This window comes from Schistocerca gregaria, chromosome 1 (assembly GCF_023897955.1).
Source record: "Schistocerca gregaria isolate iqSchGreg1 chromosome 1, iqSchGreg1.2, whole genome shotgun sequence".
In the NCBI taxonomy this organism is placed as follows: Eukaryota; Metazoa; Arthropoda; class Insecta; order Orthoptera; family Acrididae; genus Schistocerca; species Schistocerca gregaria.
In genome coordinates, this window is record NC_064920.1 from 364,254,724 (window position 1) to 364,281,763 (window position 27,040).

General features: G+C 36.4%; 1 protein-coding gene across 14 annotated transcripts in view; it reads right to left on the reverse strand.

Annotated features, from left to right (window-relative positions):
* The window catches only part of LOC126346684 (ankyrin-2-like), a 962,838-nt gene that overhangs the window by 124,997 nt on the left and 810,801 nt on the right, over positions 1-27,040 (reverse strand). For all 14 annotated transcript variants that reach the window (XM_050002221.1, XM_050002216.1, XM_050002220.1 and 11 more), the window contains exons 10-15: positions 24,878-25,024; positions 20,911-21,060; positions 16,384-16,524; positions 14,065-14,220; positions 13,886-13,984; positions 6,953-7,150 (exon numbers count right to left, since the gene is read on the reverse strand). In XM_050002221.1, coding sequence (XP_049858178.1) covers positions 6,953-7,150; positions 13,886-13,984; positions 14,065-14,220; positions 16,384-16,524; positions 20,911-21,060; positions 24,878-25,024 — 891 coding nt within the window. The remainder of the gene's footprint in view (positions 1-6,952; positions 7,151-13,885; positions 13,985-14,064; positions 14,221-16,383; positions 16,525-20,910; positions 21,061-24,877; positions 25,025-27,040) is intronic.

A 27,040-nucleotide genomic window follows, 5' to 3' on the forward strand; every position in this document is an offset into this window, starting at 1 on the left:
TGAGCAGTACCAAAAAAAAAAAAAAAAAAAAAAAAAAAAACACCCACACACACCATGAGTAACATTGCTGTTGGCAGAGCTTGTGTAGTACACATTTCTGCCACTAAGAGTGTAGAGCACAACTCACTGCCAAGTCAGTGCTGCCTGTGTTGTTGAGCTGGCTTGTTCTGTTCATCCACAGTGATTGGTTTTGCTAGTGCTGTTATATTTTTTGTTTTGTTCTTTTATGATAGCAAGTTTAAGTGAACAACATGCAGAAATGAAATTTTGTTTTCTACTTCGTAAAAATGTTGCTGAAACTGTTTTAATATTAAAAAACAGCTTACTGAGGTGACACGATGGGAAAAACTCAAGTGTATGAGTGGTTACTTGATTTAAGAAATGGCAACATGTCGATTAATGACAAATTTCATTCTGGACATCCATCAACTGCCTGAATCAAAGAAAATATTTAAAAAAATTGAGAGATTGTGCTCACAGACCATCGACAGACAACTGATCAACTGTCAGAGATTAGAAGGTTATCTTGGAGCTTGGTCAGCGAATTTTAATGGAAAATTTGGCAATGAAAAGAGTTGCTACCAATTTTGTTCCTCAGGCTGATAATCAAAAGGAATGTTGAGTTGAAGCAAAGTCATGCTTTGAAACAACAGCTTTAAACTGATATACATTTTCTGTCAAAGATCATGAGTCCTGGTGCTATGGTTACAACCCAGAAACGAAGCAAAAGTCAAGCCAATGGGAGACGTCATCAGCACCCCATCCAAACAAAATGTCGTCAAGTCAAATCAAACAGCAAAACAATGGTGGTTTGCTTTTTTGATACCAAGGGCATAGCTCATTCAGAGTTTGTTCCCCAGGTCAAATAGTTAATCAAACCTTTATTTGGAAGTTTTAAGAAGATTGCACAACAGTGCTCATATAAAAAAAGTCTGATTCGTGGCATACAGGAAACTGGTTCTTCCACCATGACAACGCACCTGCACATCCAGCCATCTCTGTTAGACCGTTTTTGGCTAAAACTGGCATGGTTCCACTGCCCCACACACCTTACTCGCCTGACCTGGCTCCGTGAAACTTTTTCTTATTTCCACACATGAAAAGGGACACAAAAGGACACCGATTTGACAATGTTGAAGTCAAGACAAAAATGAGGAAGGAATTGTCAGCCATTTCTAAAGATGACTGCAAAACATGTTTCGAACAGTGGAAGCATTGTTGGGCCAAATGTAGTAGCTGTAATGGAGAGTATTTTGAAGGGGATAAGGTTGTTTTGTAAACAATTTGAAAATATATAGCTTAAATTTTTTTGTATCCCCTCATAATTGTCATCTTCTGGTACTCAAAAAATTTTTGTTACTATGTGTGTTAGAACCTTACGCCATGTTGCTATAATATTGGATAAAATGTAGCACATTATTCAGAGGTTTGCCAGAAATGAAACATTTACAATTAAATAGCACCTTCTGCACATCGCCATGTACAAATACATGTCAATCACAGATGACTAGTAAGTCTTAAAAATCACCATACACAATAAAATTCAAATTTGTACATTTCTTTATGTTTGCAGGACATGTTCCATACATTGATGATCTACCTTAGAAGAAGTATATGGGCAAATAAAGAAGAATTTGTGCGATCTTGGCAATAGAAAATTTTTTACCAAGTAATACAGATCACTACTCCTAACTTCTCAACATTAGACAATTCAATCAAAATTATAATAATTTGTTTGCATCACTGCTAGTATACACCTTCAGCACAACTTACATAAAATTGCAGTTCACTTATAAAAGTCATTATAAAAGCAATGGTCCAAAACATTGAGAAGTACAGATGTCATATAATTAATTGAAGAACTGTAATAGTAACAATATGTACTGACTTTTACTGTACCAAAATTTACATTATATAAAGCAACATATGTATTCACTATTATCAGTATTTCACTTAGCACGTAAATCGTGAGCACGGGTCAGCACACTTTGGCCATGTGGGTGGCAAGTGAGGAGGACACTTTACCTTTCAGTCATTTCAACATTCAGGAAGTGAGTGTCTTGTAACGTAAGATGACAATCCCTTACCCACAAGATCAAAATGAAGTTGCATGATAGCTGAATAGGATGAGCACTGAAAAAAATGAGATCAATGCTGGCAGATGCAGAATGAAGCAAACAGTTTTTGGCTGATGCTCTTACACTGACTCATTTGCAAAACTGATCTCCGACAAAAGCTGTTCATAATGTTACTCCTGAAGAAGTAGAAACTGGTCATCAAATAAACCAGGGTCACTTACGAATCTTTGGATGTCAGCCATTTGTACACGTTTCTAAAGAGAAACGAACACAGTTAGAAGATAGGTACAAAGAACTTACTCTCACTGAATATTGTGAAGGTTTTAAAGCATACCATCTAACTGACACATCATCAAATACAAAGATCTATGATGCAGAGTTCACCAAAAATTCAAAATAAAAAGTGTGTGAAAGACATCACAAATACCAATAAACTTACAATTAATAAATATATCAATTCTGTTCCTTTGTATTTTCTAGATAATAAGACTTGACTTAATGGTACAGGCAGTGCTCAACCAGCAGCAGTAACAAACATTATTGAAAAAGCAACAGGACCAATACAACTTACCTAAATTGCAATGCAGTTCGTCTTGAGTTGGCACAAAGTGACACTGAGCAGGCAGTGACTAGCAATGTCAATAGGGACTTCAAGAACCAAATTAGTGTAAGGAAGAGTTGTGGCAGCTGTGAAAAATGGAAGCAAGCCTTAAATGATGAATACACACGGAAGAGCCAAAGAAACTGGTACACCTGCCTAATATCGTGTAGAGCACCTGCGAGTAGACAGAAGTGTCGCAACATGACGTGGCATAGACTCAACTAATGTCTGAAGTAGTGCTGGAGGGAACTGACACTATTGAATCCTGCAGTGCTGTCAAAAATCCATAAGAGTACGAGGGGGGGGGGGGGGGGGGGGAGGAGATCTCTTCTGAACCATATGCTTCAAGGCATCCCAGATACGCTCAACAATGTTCTGCTGACATACGTGTCACATGTTGGAATCGTATCTAGACTTATCAGGGGTTCCATATCTCTCAAACTGCACATGGCCTACACCATTATAGAGCCTCCACCAGCTTGAACAGTCTCCTGCTGACATGCAGGGTCCATGGATTCATGAGGTTGTCTCGATACGTGTACACTTCCATCCGCTTGATAGAATTTGAAATAAGACTCATCTGACCACGCAACATGTTTCCAGTCATCAACCATACAATGTTGGTGTTGACAGGTCCAGGTGAGGCATAAAGCTTTATGTCGTGCAGCCATCAAGGGTACACGAGTGAGCCTTGGTCTCCTATAGTCCATATCGATGATGTTTCATTTAATGGTTCATATGCTGACACTTGTTGATGGCACAGCTTTGAAATCTGCAGCAATTTGCAGAACGGTTACATTTCTGTCACACTGGATGATTCTCTTCAGTCATTGTTGGTCCCGTTCTTGCAGGAACTTTTTCCAGCTGCAGTGACATCAAGATTTGATGTTTTACTGAATTCTTGATATTCATAGTACACTCATGAAATGGTCATACGGGAAAATCCCCACTTCATAGCTATCTTGGAGATGCTGTGTCCCATCGCTCGTGCACCAACTATAACACCACATTAAAACTCACTTAAATCTTGATAACCTGCCATTGTAGTAGCAGTAACCAATCTAACAACTGTGCCAGACACTTGTCATCTTATATAGGCCCTACCAACCAAAACGCCATTTTCTGCTGCTTACATATCTCTGTATTTGAATAAGTATGCCTATACCAATTTCTCTGGCGCTTTAGTGTAAGTCATTACTTGAAAATGTGACTTGGACAGAAAGGTAAGTAATTTGAAATGGGTGCTAAAAATGGGAGGGGGGTCACTGATGATATTGAATGTTACAAGTAGCAGATGAATGCATAGAGCAGAAGAAACACACAACAGAAAATTGCATTTACAATAGTCTTCACATACTAGTTTGTTTTCTAGGAACAGTACACACATTCCCATACACATCCACACAAATACCCAAACACACACTCCCATGGCTAGTATGATAGACCCTGGGAGTGTTTGTGTGTGGGTGATGTGGTTGTGTCTGTGAGTGCAATTGATAGATATAAGCTAGTGGTCAAAAAGTAGTATGAATGCTGTTTCCTGTTACACATTTCTGTGCTCCACGCATTGATCCACTATAGGTGAGTGGTTGCCCCTCCCTTATTTTACCTTTTGCTCCATCCAGCAATTTTTGTCATTGTTATGATTGTTACACAGTTCATATTGTAACAAAAAGTTATTCCCAGAAACCAGGTGTGAACTATTTTGATGAGATGTTCTAACCTGTGTTCATCATTCTTCACTTCATACCTTGTTAACTTCAACAACTCAGTTTGATCTTCACATTGAACACATTAATGCTCAAAATTTTTTCCTATATAGCAATCTCCATGAAGAAATTTACAATCATAAAGGTGGAGGACATATGAAGAAGGGAGAGAAGAAGAAGATTTGCAAACTAAATAAGGCAGTTTATGGTCTGAAACAGGTTTCACATGTTCTGTATTAAAAGTTGAATGAACCATTACATAAAATGAACGAAAAAGTCATAATATCATCCATACATTTTTTGCGTAATGAAGATGCAAAATATACTCTTTCTGGCCACTTATGTAGATGATTGGATCATCTTACTTAATAAGAACAAAAAGTGAATGAAAGGATTAAAGAACAAATTAAAGAAAATTTTAAGATGAGAGACATTGGTGAACTCATTTGGTGTAAAGCTAAAATGAGACAGAAACATGCACATTTTTAATAACTGATCAAAGTAACTGTCCAGTGTATAAACAAAATTTGTCAAGGTCCATTACAGCCTTGTTGCACAACCACTCTAACATGGTTTGAAATTATAAAAATGGGGAAAAATTGACTAAGAACCTGTGCTACATCACATTTCTTACCAGCAAGTCATTGGTTCACTCCTATATTAGGCTTAGGACACAAGACCAGAGATTGTACATGATGTATGCGTTGTACGTCAATTATCAAAAAAGCATAGGGAAGCAGTCAAATGAATTATGACATACTCAAATGGCAAAGTCAACATAGGACTAACTTTCTGAAAAGTGGAGTAACTGAAATTCAAGGCTTCTGCAATACAGATTATGTATCAGATCTATCTCAATAATGGTCTTTGTTTTCAAGTTAGCAGGGTCAACAATTTCGTGGAATTCAGAACAGCAATAAATGGCAATGCTACCAACAACCACAGAAGCTGAAAACTTGGCCTATCAACTGCAGCTCAAGAAGTAATTTACCCTTCAAGGTTGCTCTGATTCGCACATTAAACACCTTTCAAAATCAATAACTATGATCTGTGATTGTAGATGCAATTGCCTGCATCATGTTTGAATGATACACTTTGATTTGCAGTACTACTAGATTTGTGAGCTGATTAATATGAGAAAGTTTAGCTGCAAGTGCATGATGACAGACAAGCAGGAAAATGATTTTTTTGACAAAGACACTGCCAAAGACTAAACATCAATGGTACAGTCAAGCTGTGGTGCTTTCGGAGTTCATCAATTAATATCTCAGAACTTGTGGGAGGGTTGGGAACAACTGTGTTTTTTGTGCTGACATCTTGCAGTAGTTTGTTGCTTTTATCATTAATTCTCTGGTCATTATCAGAGGATAAATAATTTGGTGATCTGTGTTCCTGGCAACATGGCATGTGTATGTTTCGTGTTTTAATTAATTACTAAGTCAACTTTACATTCTCTTAATACAACTGATTATTGTCAATAACCAATAAAAAAAGTTTGAAGTGGGTCATACAGTAGTAATTTAGATTACTGAGAGAGAGTGTTATCATAAAATAACAAGAATAAAACCTTGTCGTATGTTGCATTTTTCTATTGACAATTCCATAATGTTCAAACTTCTGCATTCAATCTATCTACCATTCCTCTCACTGAACTAAGGAATTCTGTGCTTTTGTTTGTGAAACTGCAACACCATGAAGTAATTATACAAGGCATAGTGGCTCAAAGTAATGAAAAGTGGTTGAAAAATAAAGGAATGTTGCAAGCCTCAGATCAGTATTTAATTAAGATATATCATGTGCCATAACAAAACCCTTTACATGTTCCATGAAATCAAATATGCTTAGAATGGTACCCAGAAATTAGTTCAATTTTCAGCTCCAAGATAAGTGCCTTTGTTGATACAAATGTCTACTGCAGGGCAGGGCAGTGAAGAAGCAGTATATGTTGTGCAGTGAAGAAAGTCTTCAACAATCTTTGTACAATGTGGATGAGCTCTATCTTGTAGAAATACAGCTCCAGAAATTGTTTGAAGAAAAGTTATCATTTCAAGCTCTGCATTTTCTGTGGTGTAATGATCAAGAGGAAGACTACCCACAACATAGAGAAAATAACATCATCTGTGATGTCCAATAGCCACCCAAACCATCACATCATGCATTCACCTTACACGACAACTGGTAAAGTAATCTGGGAGAACCCAAAGCATTCCTTCATCCATTCATCTTACACGTCTGATAAAGTACTCTGGGAGATAGTGATCACTGACAGAAAACTTCACAAGTACTTTGCTATTAGTGCAGTGATAACTGGAGTCAGACACTTCAGAAATGACCTGTGATTGAGTAGATAAGAGTCTGTACTTATGATGTCGTTGCATTCAAAGGCATTTGTATAATGACTTACTTACCTACTCAAAACAATGTCAGTATCTTTGGACAATGTCAATACTTTTTTGCGTAGTTCAGAAAAGCTAAATACTTAGATTAATACTTCAAAGACAATGAACAGAAATAGAGTAGTTAAATTAGTCAAAACATTTAAAATCAGTAAAAAAGGGTATTACATTTGTGAGAGCATTTGGCTTGGCTTTATTTTCCAGAAGTAATGTGATAACAAGCATGTGACCCTGCTGAGCAGCCTGGTGCAACGGAGTATATCCGACGGCTGTGCTCTTGTCCACATTTGCACCATGTTGCAATAGGAAACGGACCATGTTGAGTTGTCCAAAGTGTGATGCCACATGGAGAGGGGTATAGCCTGCCTGCAAATCAATATAGAAACAAACTCACTCAAACAAAAATGGCAACAACACACAACAATAATAATAATAATAATAATAATAATAATAATAATAGTGATCATCCTCATATTATATATAGATGATATTCATGTTTTGGCCCTGCTGGACCATACAATGCACAATTTTCAAGCTTTTGTTTTAGATTTTACCTGTGCCCATATCACTTCAACTCTCTCTGAATGGGCTCTTTCTCACTTGTACAACATAGTTGTTTTGATTTTCTTGGGTTTTTTTCTGTCAGTCCAACAGCCTAGTCAAGAATTTTCTGCCTAAAGTTTTTCTGCCTGGTACATCAAGTAGTGTTATTCCTGATTCCTACAGATCTTCTTTAACTGCAGAGATCTATTTTGCTGTTTCAATTTTGGATTTCTACATCTATATCGATACTCTGTAACCCACCTTACCGTGAATAGCAGAAGGTATCCCGTACCATTACTAGTGATTTCCTTTCATGATCCACTCACAAATAGAACGAGGGAAAATGACTGTCTAAATGCCTCCATATGAGTGCTAATTTATCGTATCTTATCTTCGTGGTTCTTACACCTAATGTATGTTGGAGGCAACAGAATTGTTCTGCAGTCAGCTACAAATTCTGGTTCTCTAAATTTTCTCAATAGCATTCCTCAAAAACAACATTGCCTTCACTCCAGCATTCCCATCTGAGTTCCTAAAGTATCTCTGTAACACTTGCGTGTTGTTTGAAAATGCCAGTAACAAACCCAGCAGCCCGCTTCTGAATTGCTTTGATATGTTCCTTTAATCCGGCTCAGTATGGATCCCAAACACTTGAGCAGTACTCAAGACCAGGTTGCACTAGTGTCCTATATGCAGTCTCCTTTACAGATGACCCAAACATTCCCAGAATTCTCCCAATAAACTGAAGTCGACCGTTTGCCTTTCCTATCACAATACTCACATGCTCAACCAATTTAATATTACTTTGCAAGTTTATGCCCTGATATTTAAACAACATGACTGTGTCAAGCAGGACACTACTAACACTGTATCCACTCGAATTTGTTTTTCCTACTTATCTGCATTAACTTATATTTTTCTACACTTAGAGACAGTTGTTATTCATCACATCAACTAGAAATTTTGTCTATGTTATCTTGTTTCCTCCTACAGTCACTCAACTTTGCACACCTTACCGTACACCACAGTGTCATCAGCAAACTGCAGATTGCTGCCCACCATGGCTGCCAAATCATTTACATATATAGAGAATAGCAGCAGTCCTATCGCACTTCCCTGAGGCACTCTTGAGGAAAACCTTGTCTCTGAGAAACACTTTCTGTTGAAGACAATATACTGGGCTCCATAACTTAAGAAGTCTTCAAGCCACTCACATATCTGAGAACCTATTATACACGCTCATCCATTCTTTAATAGATTTAATGGGGCACTGCGTCAAACACTTTCTAGAAATCTAGAAATATGGAATCTGCCTGTTGCCCTTCATCCATAGTTCACAGTGCATCATGTGAGAAAAGGCCAAAGTGAGTATTGCACAAGCAATGCTTTCTAAAACCATGCTGATCAAGGACATAAGCTTCTCAGTCTCAAGAAAATTTACTATATTCGAACTGAGAATATGTCCAATGATTCTGCAGCAAACCAATGTTAGGGATATTGATCTGTAATATTTCCAATCTATTCTTTTATCCTTCTTATACACAGGGAGTCATCTCCAGTTTTTTCCACTGCCTGAGACTTCATGCTGGGTGAGAGATTTGCGATAAATGCAACCTAAGTAAGAGGCCAATGCGATAGAGAGCTCTTCGAAAAACCGAACTGAGATTACATCTGGACCTGGTGACTTATTTGTTTTCAACTCCTTCAGTTGTTTCTCTATGCCAGGGGTGCTTATTATTACATCGTTCATACAGGAGTCTAGTCGATGGTCAAATGACAGTATATTTGTACAATTCTCCTGCATGAACAACTTACTGAACATGAAATTTAAAACTTTGGCGTTTGTTTTGCTGTCTTCAACTGCCACACCAGACTGGCCAACAAGCGAATGGGTGGAGGCTTTAGACCCACTTAGCAATTTTACACAAGACCAGAATTTCCTCAGGTTCTCTGTCAGATCTTCTGCTAATTTATGACAGCAGTAACAGTTGTATGCTTCAGGTATAGATCTTTTCACAGTCGCATGAATCTCTATCAACCTTTGCTTGTCATCATTTGTGCATTCCCTTTTGAACCAAGAGTGCAACAGTCTCTGCTTCCACAGCATTTTCTGAACCTTATTATTGGACAATGATGGGTCTTTTACTCCTTAATCCACTTACTAGACACATAATTCTCCAGATCCTAATTTACAATCTATTTAAACTTCATTCATAATTCCTCTACATCCATCTTACTGGAACTAAGAGATGTCAAATCATTGTCTTAAGTGAGATGCTGACAACTGCTTCTTTCTCTTTCTAGTAGCAACATTCTCTTAGCCTTCTTAACTGATTTATTAGCTTTCATAACTATAGTTATTATAATGACATCATGATCACTAATCCCCATTTCAATAAAGATGTTGTCGATAAGGTGTGGCCCATTTGTAGCTATAAGGTTTAAGATATTCCCACTGCATTTGGGATGCCGAACTAGCTGCTCAAGACAGTTTTCAGAAAATGTATCCAAAACTACTTTGTATAACTGTGTCTGAGCCTGCTGCAATGAATCTCTAGACATCCAGTCTATATTCAGTAGGTTAAGAGTTGCCTCCACCTAGTAATGCGTGATCTGGGTATTTATGCACTGCTGATCATAGAATTCTTTGAATGACTCTAGAACTTGTAATGCTACAGCCTCTCCCAAGATTATTATGAAGTGTCTGATACCACGTTTTTTTTATATGCATTAGTGTATTTTTCGTACGATTCAATGCTCCCTAAGGTCTTTTATGTGTATCATTCAGTTCAATTTGCCAAAAAACCTATTATTCTTTGTAAATACATATAGAATATTCTGGAATGATGCACATTACCATGATTGTCAATAGATTGATCTCATTCAAAAAATTATGTACATATGCCAGATTAAATATCAAATTGAAAAATTGAAGTAATAAATGTTTAGCAACAAATATTAAGAGTCTGTGGAAATGTTGGCATAAATAAATAATGCCTCTAATTAGCATAATTGCAACTGGCACATTAGTTAACACAAAAAACATCATTTCAACTCAAATGAAACTAACAATTATCATCTAGTGATGCAAATTCATTAGTTATTCATTTTTACATAATTCATTGTAATTAATGGTGCCTGTAAATTACGCAGGTTAGTTACACTACCCAAATTTACAAAACTCCAGCAAATAAGACAACAAGTGTGAATTTAATTTATGTAATCTGGCGAAGCACAATGTGTATACTTTGAACTAATGTTAGCAACAAAATTTGTACAATCAATAATTACTAAATTAAAGTAAAATCAAAATAATTGTTGAAATCAGATTGTAAATCAGTTTTCATGCAAAAGACCAAAGATGATAATAAAAAATATGTTATTCTAAATTATATTTTATAATCTGTACAAATGTAACAGCAGTTAGTTGAGATGAAATTGTTTTTAATTGTAAGTTACTTCTGTAATAAATTAACAATGTAGCAATTGTTAAAAATTGTATTTAAAGTGACGCAGTGAGGCTGCACGGAAGTCAGTCAAAGAGGTCAGTCAGTCAGTGTTTTGTTTACTTCAGGAGTCTGTGCAGTTCGGCTGTCAACTAATGCCAATAAAAACTGTCACAGCAGAATCAGGTAGTTAATAAAAACATTCAACAATTAACTTGGTTTCACCTAGACCTGTTATATATGTCCAGATAACTTCATAGCATGTTTCATAGAATTCCACAACCCATCTAATTAACCTGGTTGGTCTCTTTCTTTTAATACACACAACAATTTTAAAATGTGTCTTCACATAACTGAATACATGTTAGTATACTTTTAAATTTGTTTATTTTCACTTAGCTGTATGTTCCTTCTTCAGTATAAATTGGACCTATCTTTCAGATTACTTCAGTCTCCCTCTTTCTATTAAAAATGAGGGTTTCAGCTCCATAAGAACACACTGGTGTGTTCTAGTATCTCTGATGTATTTTGAGATAAATTTTTGTTACAGACGTGTTTTGTAAGCGTGAAAGTTATCTGTTTTGGGATAATGAATTTCATAACCAATTTTTTTTTCAAGCCAGTTTCTTGAATTTTTTTACCTAAATATTGGACTTGGAAAAACTCTCTCGATTTTTCAGTATTTACTTTTTTAGAATTTTCAGTTACAGGTAGCTGCTAGATCTGTACAGACCTCCTCCACCCAACACCCCCCCCCCCCCACCCCTAAATCATACTTAGAGCCTTACTCTTTCTGCTGTTTCTTTAAGAATTTATATTTGTTTAAATATCCTGACACAGTTTAAATGTGAACATTTTTAGGTTAGGCTTTACCGTGACTGTTACTGACATTAAATGAAACAAAAAGTTCACTGTTACCAGTCGCTGTTTTATTTATTTCCACGGCACGTTTCGAAGGTTTAAACCTCCATCATTGGGTGGGTTTACATTAAAAGAATTACATTTGTGTGTGTGTTGTGTTACGATTTTTGGAGGAACTTGTGACACTGCCTTCAGTGGTCACAGGTTCCTTTTGCTGTCATAACACATCACATGTATACTGCCACATTTGTAAACAAATATGGCGTCAGAAATCAGCTGGGACACGTGACTGGTAACAGTGAACTTTTTGTTTCATTTAATCCTGACACAGAATCACCAAATCATCTACAAAAAGCTAAGCAGTCTATCCTAGCATCATTTCTTCTTAATTTTATTGGTTCATTAATTTTAAGCTTCAGTTTCACTTGTGTAATGCTTGCATACTTCTATATTTAAAACCTCCTGAAGATGTGATGATGATATGAGATTGTGTATATGATCAGTTTGAAATCCATCAACATTTTTGCATAACTACAATGGTTTTATTTTTTATGGGTTTCCTTAAAATGGTTTGACATAATATTGACATTGAAATTTCTACATGGTGCTGCAAGTCTCTAACCATTCTGACTAGTTCATTTGTGTACAGGGAAGTCATTAACTGTTTTCATGGATTTTCTCCCTTTCCCTAACAGTGCACTATAATTGCCCATTAGAATTTTGATATGATTTTGTGAAATTTTAGAGGTGTTTTCTACCACCTCCCATGCCTTATTTATTCTGGGTTCTTTTCTTGGTTGATCAGCATATGTGCATTAATTACTGTGTACATTTTATCAGCATATTTCAAGGAAACTGTCACTAATCCATTGTTCACAAATTTTAATTCCATTATGGATCTCAGAATGTCTACTGCAACTGTGAATACAACTACATGTGTGTTTTTAAAGATTATTTTGTCTGTTTTAATTTTGAAAAGTCTGTAATTTCCAAAATACATGATGTTCTCAAGTGGCAGCTTTGTGTTTTGCATGGCTAAAATTTTAATTGTTTGTTCTTTAATCTTTTTTCTTCATTTGTAGAGCTTTCCTGGCTTCAGGAGTGAAATGTTGAGTGTGCCTAACATAGTTTTGATTTTGGGCTTGAATTGGCCAAAGGACTCTGATTTTCAGTGGTTTGGGACATAACGTCTCAGCCTAGTCTCCCCAGGATCTGACAGACTGGTTGTGCCATGATGGTAGAAGATTTGTTATCTCCTGGGGTAATTATGTGATTCTCAAACCACTCTACTATTGTAGCTGGAATTATAAGGTTGAGTTTATAAACAAAACTCAGTGTTTAACACTGGAGGGACTAATTTCACAATTTTAAGTATTGGCTGCAGCTGATGAACAGAAGTTGATCATATTGCTGTTTGATCCAAGTCAGATGCAAAGTGGCTTTTGTTACATCCCAATGCCTCTTCCACTAGTTCTGTTTTACCAAGAGCCATTCTGTCCACCTTCCCTCCCATTGAGGTCTTCACTGTAACCCCAATAAAGCGTCTTCACAGTGTTCTAACTTGTACCCCCCTTTTTTAATTTTTTTTAAAATCTACTGTTAACCACCAACTGAAGTTAGCATTACATATCAGAAAGCTATACAAACAAACTTAAGTAAAAACAATAGCAGTGTTGAACCTGTATAAAATCCAAAGAAACAACTACATAATATAACAATATTTATCAACATTTCAAGGAATGCAAAGTAATGGAATCAGGCTCTGAAAGTTAAGTGTCCCTTATGTGGTGCTGTGTCTCTTTCTGTTTGTTGTACAAAGAACTGAAGTTTCTGAAGGCAAGTACTGCTCACAGCATTTTTCACTGCATAACTTTAATATTTCTGTATTTTATTTTTCTCCATTAATATTATTATATTACTTTGGCACAAAAAGGACTTTACTGAACTGAAAGATGGACAGAGGCAATTAAGGAAAAGAAAAAGTTGAAGGCACTTAAAAATGTTAAATACAATACAATACCAGTATTAACTTTCATTTGAGCTTCGTGTAACAAGAGCTTTTTCATTCTGACAGTAGGTGCCCAGAAACTACCATCTGTCATAAAGCCAACTGTTTTCACACTACTCGTGGTGCGGTAAAATGAAAAATAGCATGAAGCTTTTGTGTGTTTTAATGCATAAATACTACATATGTGAGACACAAATTTGACTTTTGAGGGAGTTAATAATTATCATTCCTATCACCACTCACCTTTGTTGTAGAATCCACCTCAGCACCATTCTTCACCAATATAGCTGCAACATTGACTTTATCTTCTTGGGCACATAAATGGAGTGGAGTGAGACCATTCTGACAACAAAAAGAAGAGTGACAAAATGTGTTTGCACATCACATGTTAACATAATAGCAACACTAATTGTGACTGGTACCTTGGCTTTGTGGTTAGGATCAGCCTGATGTTCAATCAACAGTGATGCCATATCAGTGTGGCCTTCCTGTGATGCCAAATGAAGGGGTGTGAAACCAGCCTTTGACTCAGCATTTGCCTTGGCACCATACTCTAAGAGAGTGGTCGCAATATCCATCTGAAAATTATTAAAGGTTGCAGATACACTTCCCAACAAAAGCACAGTAGTAACAAATAGTGAGGAAGAATTTATTATACAAGAATTTAAAAACTCATTATTGGTTCTTTCAGATACCATAAAGTGTAGTGCAACAACAGATTTTTTATAATATTAACCGAGTTTGTGTTCCCTGGAACCCTAAATTTAATGCAACAAATCCACTATAGCATCTAAATAGATTCCTCTGCACTGGGAGACAGATAAAACAGTAACAAGAGTGTAAGCTTTGCACATACCTTCATAAAAAAATTATGTTTCAAGCTTGATTCAATACTAGCCTATAGGTGGTGACACTATTACACTGGTTTCAGATAATGTCATATACGCCTACTACATACATGCATAACTCTAGTTCTCTTCTTAGATATAAAAATTGTTTGTAAACACTAATTCAACACAGAAGAAATAAAGTATTACTCTGACCTTTCTCAAATGTTGCAATGTACAGAACAGTCTCAACAAAAACAATTTTAATTATCCAAAATGATGATGATAAGAAGATTCTTTCAGCTGTATAAACATGCTAAACAGTGAGGCAGCCCAAGGAGACGCGAAAAGAGAATAAGCAAGGCATTAATTTAGCAGCAATCTCATTGAAATATAGGTATAAATAAAGAACCCAACACTTGGTAAGTTAAAATATGCAAACTTTATCTCTTTGATTAACCAGTTTTAATCTGATTAATTGTCTGTTTTATTGATTAATTGACTGTTTAATTAATACACTCAATATTACTGCCTGAATAAGGTCCTACTGAAGTGATTTTTCATGCTTTATTACCAACTGTTGACAGAATATCATATATGTAACTCCACTGTGTGCATGACTATGATGGTAGACTGTGCAGTATAATTTCTCATTGCTTTTGTTCTCAAAGTTGATGTAAATTTAAGGAAGAGAGAGAAAGAGTAATCCAGTGCCAGCACACAGTCTACTCAAATATCATTTAACAACAGTGAGCCTGGTGAGGTTAATGCCCCATTCAGATGAATGACGCATTGGTGGCGCCACGAGTTCTCAACTCCATAAACAGATTTGGAATTTAACTAATGACATTGGTCCACATTTCAGTGATCAATAACTGTATCCTACTGCATCTCCTTTTCAAGCACATACTTGACTTACACACATCTTCCATAACCAAAAATAAACAATTTGAACACCACAGTATTAGCACGTATTACAATCATGATTATGGATGCAAGTGCATTTTGTAGCTAGTCTCAGCACACTTCTGAACACGTCATTTTCAAATTATCATCTAGAATGTAATACCAGATAATTCATAATGTCATTCTAAACAAAATGAATAGGTGGCAATGTATCATATTATAGTATCACTGATCACTCATTACCTTATTCACAAGGAGAATGATGACAGGAATTCATGCAACAGACTAATAATTATAATTGTCATTTTTCACAAAACTAAACAGCCTCATCAATGTCCTGACTTTTTAACACAAATTTTATAAAAGAATGAAATACTTGAGAATGTAAGAATTTAGATCCAACTGAATGAAAGATGTGCAGTATTACAGTCTGATAAACACTCACAGATACTTTGTGTATACCAGCAAAATGTAAATGTAAACTGCATAAGAATTGCTTAGTGGAACCAAAAGAAAGCAATGTGAATGGCCATATTTTTTGCTATACTGACCTCTTCACTCAGGGAATATTTACTTTGATTTAATCAGTTTCCAATCCAGACTGGTTTTGAAATACACTACTATAATAAATAATGGAGCAATTATAATCAAACAGCAAAACAGGGCCTTCACGTAAATGTCAGTTTCACTCCTCTATTATTCAATAAAAAAATTGTGAAAGTGTTCAATTAATTTACACCAAACTCAAAGAAAAATAATGGAGAAATATAAAAAAAACATCATTCTTAAATGAAAGATACGTATTTCAAATTGCAACATGAAGTCATGAGAAGTATCTGACTTTTTCCCTAACAATGCAGACTCTTAACAAATGTAGAATAACATAGTTGGTAAAGTGATTCCCTTACAAAGCAACTTGTCCACATGCAAGTAAAATAACACTAACTACACTCTAACAGTACTACCATAGTGAATAATAATTTATTTCTGCCTACAGTAGCATATTACCTGGTTCTTTCTTGCAGCTATGTGAAGTGGAGTATGTCCATTTTTGGCAGTTGCATGAGGAGAAGCACCCTTGTCTAAAAGTAGTAATGCCACATTCTGATGATCATAGTGACTTGCGACATGAAGAGGAGTAACACCATTCTGCAAAACACATTAATTCTTTTATACATAGAGAATATATCATTTACGATGCAAGCTAACTGACATTCTAGGCTAAGGCGACAAGACTGGAGTATATGCAGACATATGTTTCAGTTGTGTTCTTAGGTAACACTTTAAAAAGACTTTTAACAATTGATATTAGTTTGAAGCATAGAGAGGACAGTATAAAAAATAGCTTATGTGCCCAAATTTGAAAAGTTGACAACAAACTGCCTGTGGCCATGTTACAATATGTGAAACTACCCAGTAAGTATACAAAATATTACTCTAAGCTGGTGTTTGGTGTTTGGCTGTTTGATCAAGTGTAAATCTTTTCTCACTGCAACACATTTGCCTCTATAGATTTTACACAGTTAAAGTAAGTTTACCCTCATTGTAACATTTTTTCATTTCTTTCACACTAAATTGTCCTAAATGCCACAATTAGTAATCTACACTATGTGATCAAAAGTATCCAGACACCGGGCTGAAAATGACTTACAAGCTCGTGGCGCCCTCCATCGGTAATGCTGAAATTCAGTATGGTGTAGGCCCACACTTAGCCTTGATGACAACTTCCAGTCTTGCAGGAATACGTTCAATCGGGTGCTGGAAGGTTTCTTTGGGAATGGCAGCCCATTCTTCATGGAGTGCTGCACCGAGAGGTATCAATGTGAGGCCTGGCATGAAGTTGGCATTCCAAAACATCCCAAAAGTATTCTATAGGATTCAGGTCAGCACTCTATGCACGCCAGTCCATTACAGGGATGTTACTGCTGTGTAACCACTCCCCCACTGGCCATGCACTATGAACAGGTGCTCAACTGTGTTGAAAGATGCAATCATCGTCCCCGAATTGCTCTTCAACACTGTGAAGCTAGAAAGTGCTCAAAACATCAATGTAGGACTGTGCTGTGTTAGTGCCATGCAAAACAACAAGGGGTGCAAGCCATGAACAACACAACCACCTCCGAATTTTACTGTTGACATTACACACGCTGACAGATGACGTTCATCGGGCATTCAACATACCCACATCCTGCCATCAGACTGCCACATTATGTACTGTGATTCGTCACTCCACACAATGTTTCTCCACTGTTCACTCGTCCAATGCTTACACTCCTTACACCAAGTGAGGCATCATTTGGCATTTACCAGTGTTATGTGTGCCTTATGAGCAGCCACTCAATCATGAAATCCAAGTTTTCTCACCTCCTGCCTACCTGTCATAGTACTTGCAGTGGATCCTGATGCAGTTTGGAATTCCTGTGTGATGGCATTGATAGATGTCTGCCTATTACACATTACGACCCTCTTCAACTGTCGGCGGTCTCTATCAGTCAACAGACGAGATCAGCCTGCACACTTTTGTGCTGTACGTGTCCCTTCACGTTTCCACTTCGCTATCACATCAGAAACAGTGGCCCTAGGGATCTTTAGGAGTGTGGAGATCACACATACATATGAGACACCCAAGTAACACCCAATCACCTGACCACATTACAAGTCTGTGAGTTCCGTGTAGTGCCCCATTCTGCTCTCTCATGATGTCTGATGACTACTGACATCGCTGATATGGAGTACCTGGCAATAGGTTGTAGCACAATGCACCTATATGAAAAATATACGTGTTTTTTTCTTTTTTTTGGGGGGGGGGGGGGGGTGGTTCAGATTCTTTTGACCACTTAGTGTAGATCACTACAGTTATAACATATCCTATTTTTAAACAAGTTCAATTAGAAACTAAATAATATGTTGCCATCTCAGGGCATACAAGGCACTACATTGCACTACTCACTGAGTGATGACTAAACATAGATTTCTTGTGACTAACTTACTGCTGTAAATATAATCCCTGTATGTGAATTTGATATGTCTCTTAAATACTGATGTCAATATACTAACCTATAACCAACGGATAGCTCAGTGATACAGTATACATCTACACTCATACTCTGCAAAAAACTATGCAGTGCATGATAAAGGGTATTTCCCATTCAGTTAATGTTTCTTCTCAAACCGTTCTCACATGGAGTATGAGAAGAATTATTACTTAAATGTGTCTCATGCTGTAATTAGTCTATTCTTGTCATTGCAGTCCCAATGTGAGCTGTATGTCAGGATTGCAGTATATTCCTACAATCCTCACTTAATACTCTTTCTTGGGGCTTTGTAAGTAAGCTCTCGCAAAATAAATGACATCTATCTTCATGTATCTACCAATCCAAGCTCTGAGCATCTCATGAAGATCACCCTAGGATCAAACAAATCTGTGGCCGTTCATACAACATTCATTTGCATACATTCAATACCACTTTTTAGTCCTATCTGTATGGGTTCCACACATTTGGGCAAATTTCTAGGATGGATTGTATCCTACCAACCAACCCATAGTCGACCACTTACCTTTACCTGTAACTGAGCTTATGTGATCTTTCTATCTCATATCCCTAGAAATTGTTACATTCAGATATTTATATGAGTTGACTGGTTCCAGTTCTGACTCACTGATATTGTATTCCTACGACACTAAGGTTTGCTTTCATTTTGAGAAGTGTGTAATTTTACACCTTTGAACATTTAAAGCAAGTTGCCAATTTTTTCACCACACTGAAATCTTTTCAAAATATGATTGAATATTTATGCAACTTTTTTCATACAGTACTTCACAATAACTAACTCCACAATCTACAAAAAGTCTGACATAATTATTAATATTGACTCCCAGGTAACTGATATATGAGGGACACCTGGTTATTTCTACATTTCCCTATGACTCCCCAATGTAGATGCTATGTTGTGTTCTCCCAACCAAAAAGTCCTCAATCTAGTCACAAATTTCATTTGTTATCCAATACAATCATACCGTAGTTTACATACAATCAATTGATTTTCAGAGATTAAGAAGTACAATACTTTACCTATCTGATTGCCTCCATCCATAGCTTTCAGGGTATTATATGAAGTACGGGTGAGTTGGCTTTTGCATGAGTGGTCTTTGCAAAATCTTTGCTAGATGCCACAAAAGAGCTCATTCTGGTCAAATTATGTTTGAGCTCTGAATAAGTTTTAAGGTGCATGTCAACTGTATTGGACAGTAGTTTTGTTGATCACTTCTGTTGCCCTTCTTGTAGATTATACTGAGAGGATTGTATTCAGATCACTGTCTCTAGAAATCTGATTTAAGCTGTTACTATGAAGTTGGGTTACCATACACTCCATTTTTAACAGGTTCTTCCATTTTTTGACAAAATTTTCTTCCATCATTTATTTTTACACAGAGTTATTAAGTCCTCATTTTTTATTTAATTCTATTATGAATTATATTTTATGGAATAAATACAATCTTAAACTTTATCTTCTTGAATAATAACTTTTGTTATCATTTCTTTGGTTATGTTGGAGTTCATTAGGAGTTAGCTGGAAATTGTAGGTATAACACTAGAAAGGTCTAACAGTCTACTAGAGACACACAAACAAATTAGACTTCTCAGTTCTAAAATTCAACAGGGAAGGAAAGAAAACTTCTTTGGTACAATGCTAATGAACTCCTAAATGGATTGTCTTATGAAACTGCAGGAAAAGGGAACTGAAGACCTTAACAGGTTTTATAACAATATGCTTCAGTGTCTGCAAAAAATATATGATATGACAGAGGACAACTCTTGTAGCATTTTCTCTACCGGAACACACTGAGCTCAAATATTTTGCAAAGGCTATAGAACTGTTGCAAACTGGCTTAAAATCTTTTCTTCCATACCTGAGCAAGATGAATAAAATATTTACAAAGTGGTCAGACGTTTGTTCAGTATCCTTGGCTTCAGAGCCTTTGTTGAGTGAGTCTTTTCATTCTCGGAGAACAAGTGATGTGACACAAGAAACAGGCATTCAACAGATTTAATCAAGGCAGAATCCACGTGGCAGTGAACTAAGAAAGCATGCCTTACTCAGAAATTTTTAAATTTGCAAAGAGTGATATTCAATTATCAAAAAGTGCCAAAAGCTCATTAAAATACAATTAGAATCTCATTATAATACAATTAGAACCTCATTAAAATACAATTAGAATCAATCTGAATCTGACTGACAAGCCCTTGAAAATGATAAATATTTACTTTTTGTTTCCTCTGGATGTGTACCTCCACACTATTAATATTTTGTGCACTCTATTACATACATGATTTTTTGTGTGATGTAATATAAACATGTACTTTAGCTTTGAAAAACTGTTATAAACAAATAATGAGTCACACTTTTTTTTATTTTACGAAATATGGCAACACTCTTGTGGAAGTATCAACAGATGCTCCTTTTGACTGGCACAGAGTGTACAACTACATAACTTCATATAGCTTTAATAGTATTCGAAATTTATGGCTATACCTTCCCCTGAGCATCAACAGGAGCATCCTTCTGTAATAGCAGTTTTGCAACTTTAAGGTTTCCATATTTAGCTGCAAGATGCAGTGGTGTAAATCCTTTCTTGGTTGTTGCTGTCAAGGAAGCACCATTTTCCAGCAAGACTGAAGCAACCTGAAACAAACAACAGTACTAATATTAATAACACATCCCAAAATAACTTACACTGGTTAGTCTCAAAGGAAAAATGGACCTGATTGTGGCATTGACTGACAGTGTTGCTGTGGCCATCAGTCTGAAGACTAATTTGCCTGCAACCTACATCGATTTTGTCCTCCCTCCATTCCCTGCCCCACCACTATTCTATTACCAAATTGATGATTCCATGATGCCTGTCGAATGATCCCTCTTGTCAGTCATGTGGCAAAAATGCCTTTTTTCCTCAATTCAGTTCACTACCTCCACATTAGTTACCTCATCTACCCATCTAATCTTCAGCATTATTTTGTAACAGCATGTTTCTAAAGCTTTAATTCATTTCTTGTCTGAACTGTTTATTTCTGTGTTTCACCTACACAAACAGTTTCCAAAAAAACTTCCTAACACTTGATGTTATAGTAGATTTTAGCAAACTTCTCATTTTCAGAAATATTTTTCTTGCTATTACCAGTCTGCATTTAACGTCCTTTCTATTTCATCAATGTCACTATATTCTTGAACAAATAAGAACACTCAACTAACTTTAGTGCTTCATTTCCTAAAGTAATTCTCTCAGCACTGCCAGATTTAATCCAACATTCCACTGTCCACATTTTATTTTTGTTGATATTTTTTTCCACGACACTGTCCACTCTATTCAACTGCTCTTTTAAATCATTTACTGACTCTTACAGAACTACAGTATCATTGGCAAAGCAAAAATTATGGTTTTTTTTAACTTGGATTTTAAAATTCTCTTCCCAATTTCTCCTTGGTGTCCTTCACAGCCTACTCCATGTACAGATTGAATAACATCAGGGAAAGGCCACAACTCTGTCATTCCCTTCTCTTCTTCATAATTATAATTGCAGTCTGGTTTCTGTAGTTTTAAATAACCTTTTGCTCCATTTATTTTATTCTTACTACCTTCAAAATTTCAAAGAGTGTGTTTCAGCCAACACTGTCAAAATCTTCCTCTAAATCTACAAATGTGATATCTAGGTTTGCCTTTCTTTTGAGCTGTAAGTCATAGACCCAGTACTGCCTCCCATGTCCCTACATTTTCCATAGGTTAGCTTCAATAAATTTTTCCATTCTTCAGTAAATAATTTGTGTCAGTATTTCCCACCCCCGACATATTACACTGAACGTTCAGTAATATTCACAACTATCAGCTCCTCCCTTGTTTGGAATTGGAATTATTACAATCGTCTTAAAATCTGTGAGTATTTCATCTGTCTCATATGTCTTGTGTAGCAAGCAGAATAGTTTTGCATGCTATATTCTCCCAAGGATCTCAAAAATGCAGAGAGTATCTTATCCATTCCAGGTACCTCATTTCAAATAGATCTTTCAGTGCTCTGTTAAATTCTTCTTCACAGTATCATATTTTCCAAATTATTTCCATCTGCTTCCTCTGTATTTTTTATGCCTTTCAGCTATCCCTTCTTTGCACAGTACTAACTTGCACTCTGAGTTCTTAATATTCATAAAGATTCTCCTTTGACCTTTAATTTTCTTGTAAATGGCATCTGTCTTTTCCATAGTCATGCATGCTTCTACAGATTTGCATTTATCCTTTAGCCATTCCTAGTCTGTGATTTTACACTTCCTGTCTGTATTGTTTTTTAGATGTCTGTATGCTCTTTTGTCTGCTTCATTTTTATATTTTCTCCTTTCAGATTGACAGTGTTGGAACTGTAAATGTTGATTACGTACAACGTTTTGAATTTAAAAAAGGAATTATTTCAACACATTACTTGCAACAATCTAAATACATCAACAAAACAATACTTATCTGAAATTTCATATTTAGTAAAACTGACAGTTATAAGGAGTGTTCAAATGAAAAGATATGAAACGTCATACAACCAAATTGGTTGAAATTTGTATATGTTGCTTTGGAATAACATAGCGAGACATTTAGGGACTTGAATGTAGTGTCGTCACCTCCCCATAAAAAATTCAAAGCTCTGGTCTCAGCAGGCCACATGATGCTCACCATCTTTTTTGACATCCAAGGAGCGATACTCATCGAATTCCTCGAGCACAGAAAAACCATTAACAGTGACGTGTACTGTGAGAAGTTCCACATGCTACACAAGCCCATCATGAGCAAACAGCCTGGGCTCTGCTTGGAGAGAGTGGTTCTGCTCCACAATGACATGCAGCCTCATGTCTCCATGCTCACATAAAGCGTAATGGCCAAGTTCAAGTGGGAGCAGCTTGTGCATCCACCCTACAGCATGGGCACATCACCCTGCAAACTTACACGTATTTGGTCGACTAAGAAAATATATCAAAGGGAAGTGCTTCAACACAGATGATGAAGTGAAGGACAGAATGGAGGACTGGCTCCCATCACGGTCACAAGAATTCTGGGAACACAAAATCCTTCAGCTCGTCAAACAGTGAGAGAGCTGCACTCAGGCCTCCAGTGATTACTTTTGAATAACAACTTCAGTTGTATCTACAGTGTTGTTTTGTACCATTTCTTTTGAACACCCCTCATACTACAAAGGATACAAAATGAATTTTGATTAAAATTACTTTTGATGACAGCATTAACTACAACACAAAATCTTTGTCATGAAATTTCCGTTTCTCATATTGATAGTCTGCTCTCTCAGCACTCCATACAGACCAATATGAGAGATAAGTATGCAAACAGTGACCATGAAAGGGGAGGGGGAGAGAGAGGGGAGGGGGGAGGGAGGGAGGGAGGGAGGGAGGGAGGGAGGGGGAGAGGGAGAGAGAGAGAGAGAGAGAGAGAGAGAGAGAGAGAGAGAGAGCATGGGGTAATGGGGATGGGGACATGGGTAGAAAAAGGAACAAAATGCTGGCAGAGGTGGAAAAATGAAGTGCACATTGTATGGAAGGTTAAAAGTTGTAATAACAGAATACATGTGAATCTGACATGCACTTCATGAAGACACACTAAATAGCAAAGCTTGAAGAAACCCTTGTTTTTTATCTAGATCTGTGGACTTAGCTCGCACAGTTATTGGAATTCCTGATACGTTGACAGAACAGGCCTAGTTCTGTAAAAAGCAAGCAACTTTTGACATAGTGCCTAGTAATTAGCAGAGGCTAGGAGCTTGTGCTGGGGGAAGAAAGAAAAAAGCTGGGCTCACTGCAAGCCTGAATAACAGCTGCAACAAAGTTTCCAAATAAGTAGTCACTGGATCTAACTGTTTGTTTTGAGCCAAATGACGTGATGCAGTTGTTACCACACTGAACTTGCTTTGGGAGTGTAACTGTTCAATCTGCATCCAGCCAACCAGATTCTAAATGGCTCCCTAATTTCCCTAATGGTTCCTTAAAAAGGAGACAGCTGATTTCCTTTTCACTCTGTGAAACATTCCATGGTTGAGCTCTACCCAGAATGACCACAATGTCGATGGGATGTAAAACCCTAATCTTCCTTCCGTCCTTTTTATTTGTTTCAGAATAATTAGAAGCAAAATTTAATTAGGGGGAAGGTCAGACTGATGTTTGAGAATAGACTGGTGTGAAGAAATACAATTCATTAAAATTTATTAACTGACTAAGAGTGTAAAACAGAAAGAGATATGAGGGACATATGACCTGTTGTGAAGAAAAACCCATGACATGATATAACAGAGAAAACAAGGATTAAAAATTCAAAATGAACTAAAAGCTTATGAATTTATGCATTTATAAAGAGCTCTGAATTTAACCCATTTTAACTACTATTTCATGCATTTTTATTAATTAGCATAATTCATTTTCTGTCAATCCATTTATAATGTTGCCTTCATTAACATCCTACCTCATCCTGACCCTCTTTTGCTGCAATGTGCAATGGTGTGTAAAGATCCTTGGTAGTGGCATCAACTGCTGCACCATGTTGAAGTAACAACATAACAATATCAGTATTTCCTAGTCGTGATGCCACGTGGAGTGGAGTTTGCTCTTCCTGTAAAAGGTCAAGGATTGTTTCACTTTTCTTGAAACCAGAATAAATGTGCATAATTTATATTCTGTAAAATACTTCATATTTTTAGATTACTGTACTTCTGTGTGATAAATTAATAACTAAAGTGACATTTATTTCTAATTACTGTATTGGGATAAGCAAAGAAACCATAAATTATACAAAATACTGTATTAACTAAACAAAACACCTTTTAGCCCTTTTTGTAAACTTTATTTTTACTGTACAACACGTTTTGGGTTACAAGCACCAGTACACAGCTGTTTCCAAAGACGGGAGACGAGCAAAGATAAACACATCAACCTCTTCATCTATCAATTTGTGACTTCAACTTTATGATCTGTGTTGACAATTCTGAAACAGTTATCTATTTATTTTACAAAATTCATCAGGACAGCATATTAAAAAAACCTTGAATGAACATACACTGTAGTACAGCTATGTGCACAGGAATGGCACCATGATTCTTATCCTATGTAGTGATTGTATCATCTAAAAGTGGCAAATAAATGAACTGATTAGTATCTTATTTTGTCAAAAGATGATCTGATACTATTTAATAACTGATACTGATCTTCATGTAAAGAATGAAATATACATACTACATACAATCGGCACTAATATCAATAAGCTGACAGGTTCAGTTCATGAATCACTACAGTAATAGAACTTTTTGGATTAAAAAAAAACTGGAGGAGGGTAAGAGAAGTGAAACGCTTCAGCAAAAAGTTTAAGAAGTTGCAATTCTGGGCATTAAGACTCACACACAGGAACTGCCTGTTTTTGAATGACACTAGTTGAGAACTATTATTTTTTCAATACCGGTACACTAAAACAAAAATGTTATTTCAGCCTCTTAGTTTTCTTTCCTCCATAAAAATAAATAGATAAAAATAATAAAAAATTAAAAAATATTAAATTGCAATAAGACCATTCTCTCTTACTCTGATGATTTTATGCAGATAATATTTACTCCAGTTGCTATAAATATACAGAAAATAAGATTTGTAAATAACCTTTCACACAAGCAGATACATCCTTTCCATATAAAATAATAAATCTTAAGCTGATTTGTATCCAATGAAAATCATATTCACTGAAGATATCGTTGCCCTGCAGAATCTACACCTTCTTATTTGTATTCCACTGCTACAAGTAGTCTATTATGCCTTAATACATACATAGACATGTAACATATGGAACCATTCTGTGGGATCACCAAACGAATAGCTGAGGTGCTGGGTCATTAATAAGCACATAAACAAGACTGAGAATGTTGCTAGCTCACAGTCAAGCCGCAGTGCTGACAAAATGTAGTCAGCTACGACAGTGTAGCTGTACAGCTGCATGTGCATGTTATAGCTCTGAAGAAGCACCGTTCTTCGATGCCCCACAGTAAGCAGTTGGTTCTAGGTGGTATGGCTGCTCACTGGTTGCTTGTTGTTCAGTATTAAGCAGGCAAATGGTTTGCTGTATTGTAGCCACTATATCTGCTTTTAAAATATACAACTCAGTAGCAACACTATTAATCAACACTTTGTTGCCCATTGCAATTAACTCTACTGATAGAGCAGTTTTCCATGAATTGTGGTACTCAATGTGTATCTCTGACATAGTGGCAAATTAATGTCTCACTGTGGGCATTACCTCAGAGAGGGAATTATTCATGAGCTGGAAACCAGTGACCTATCCACAATCAAATGATGCTTCTTGCCCCTGGTATTCTCATTGTCACATAGACACTTGGTACAGGGAGTGACAACATCTCAGTCAGGTAATTCACAGAACTATTTCATTCCCTGTGGCTACCGGAGCATGCTTTCTCCAACACAGTGCCTATCTCTAACTGACTGCACACAAATATATTATATTTTCACACAACTAACATCAAGCAGCTAATAAAAACACAGTAAAATGAAGATAATTCATTAACACTGAACATCAACATATAACTGATTCCAAGCACACATGTAGGTAAAGGCCACACAAGTAGTTGGG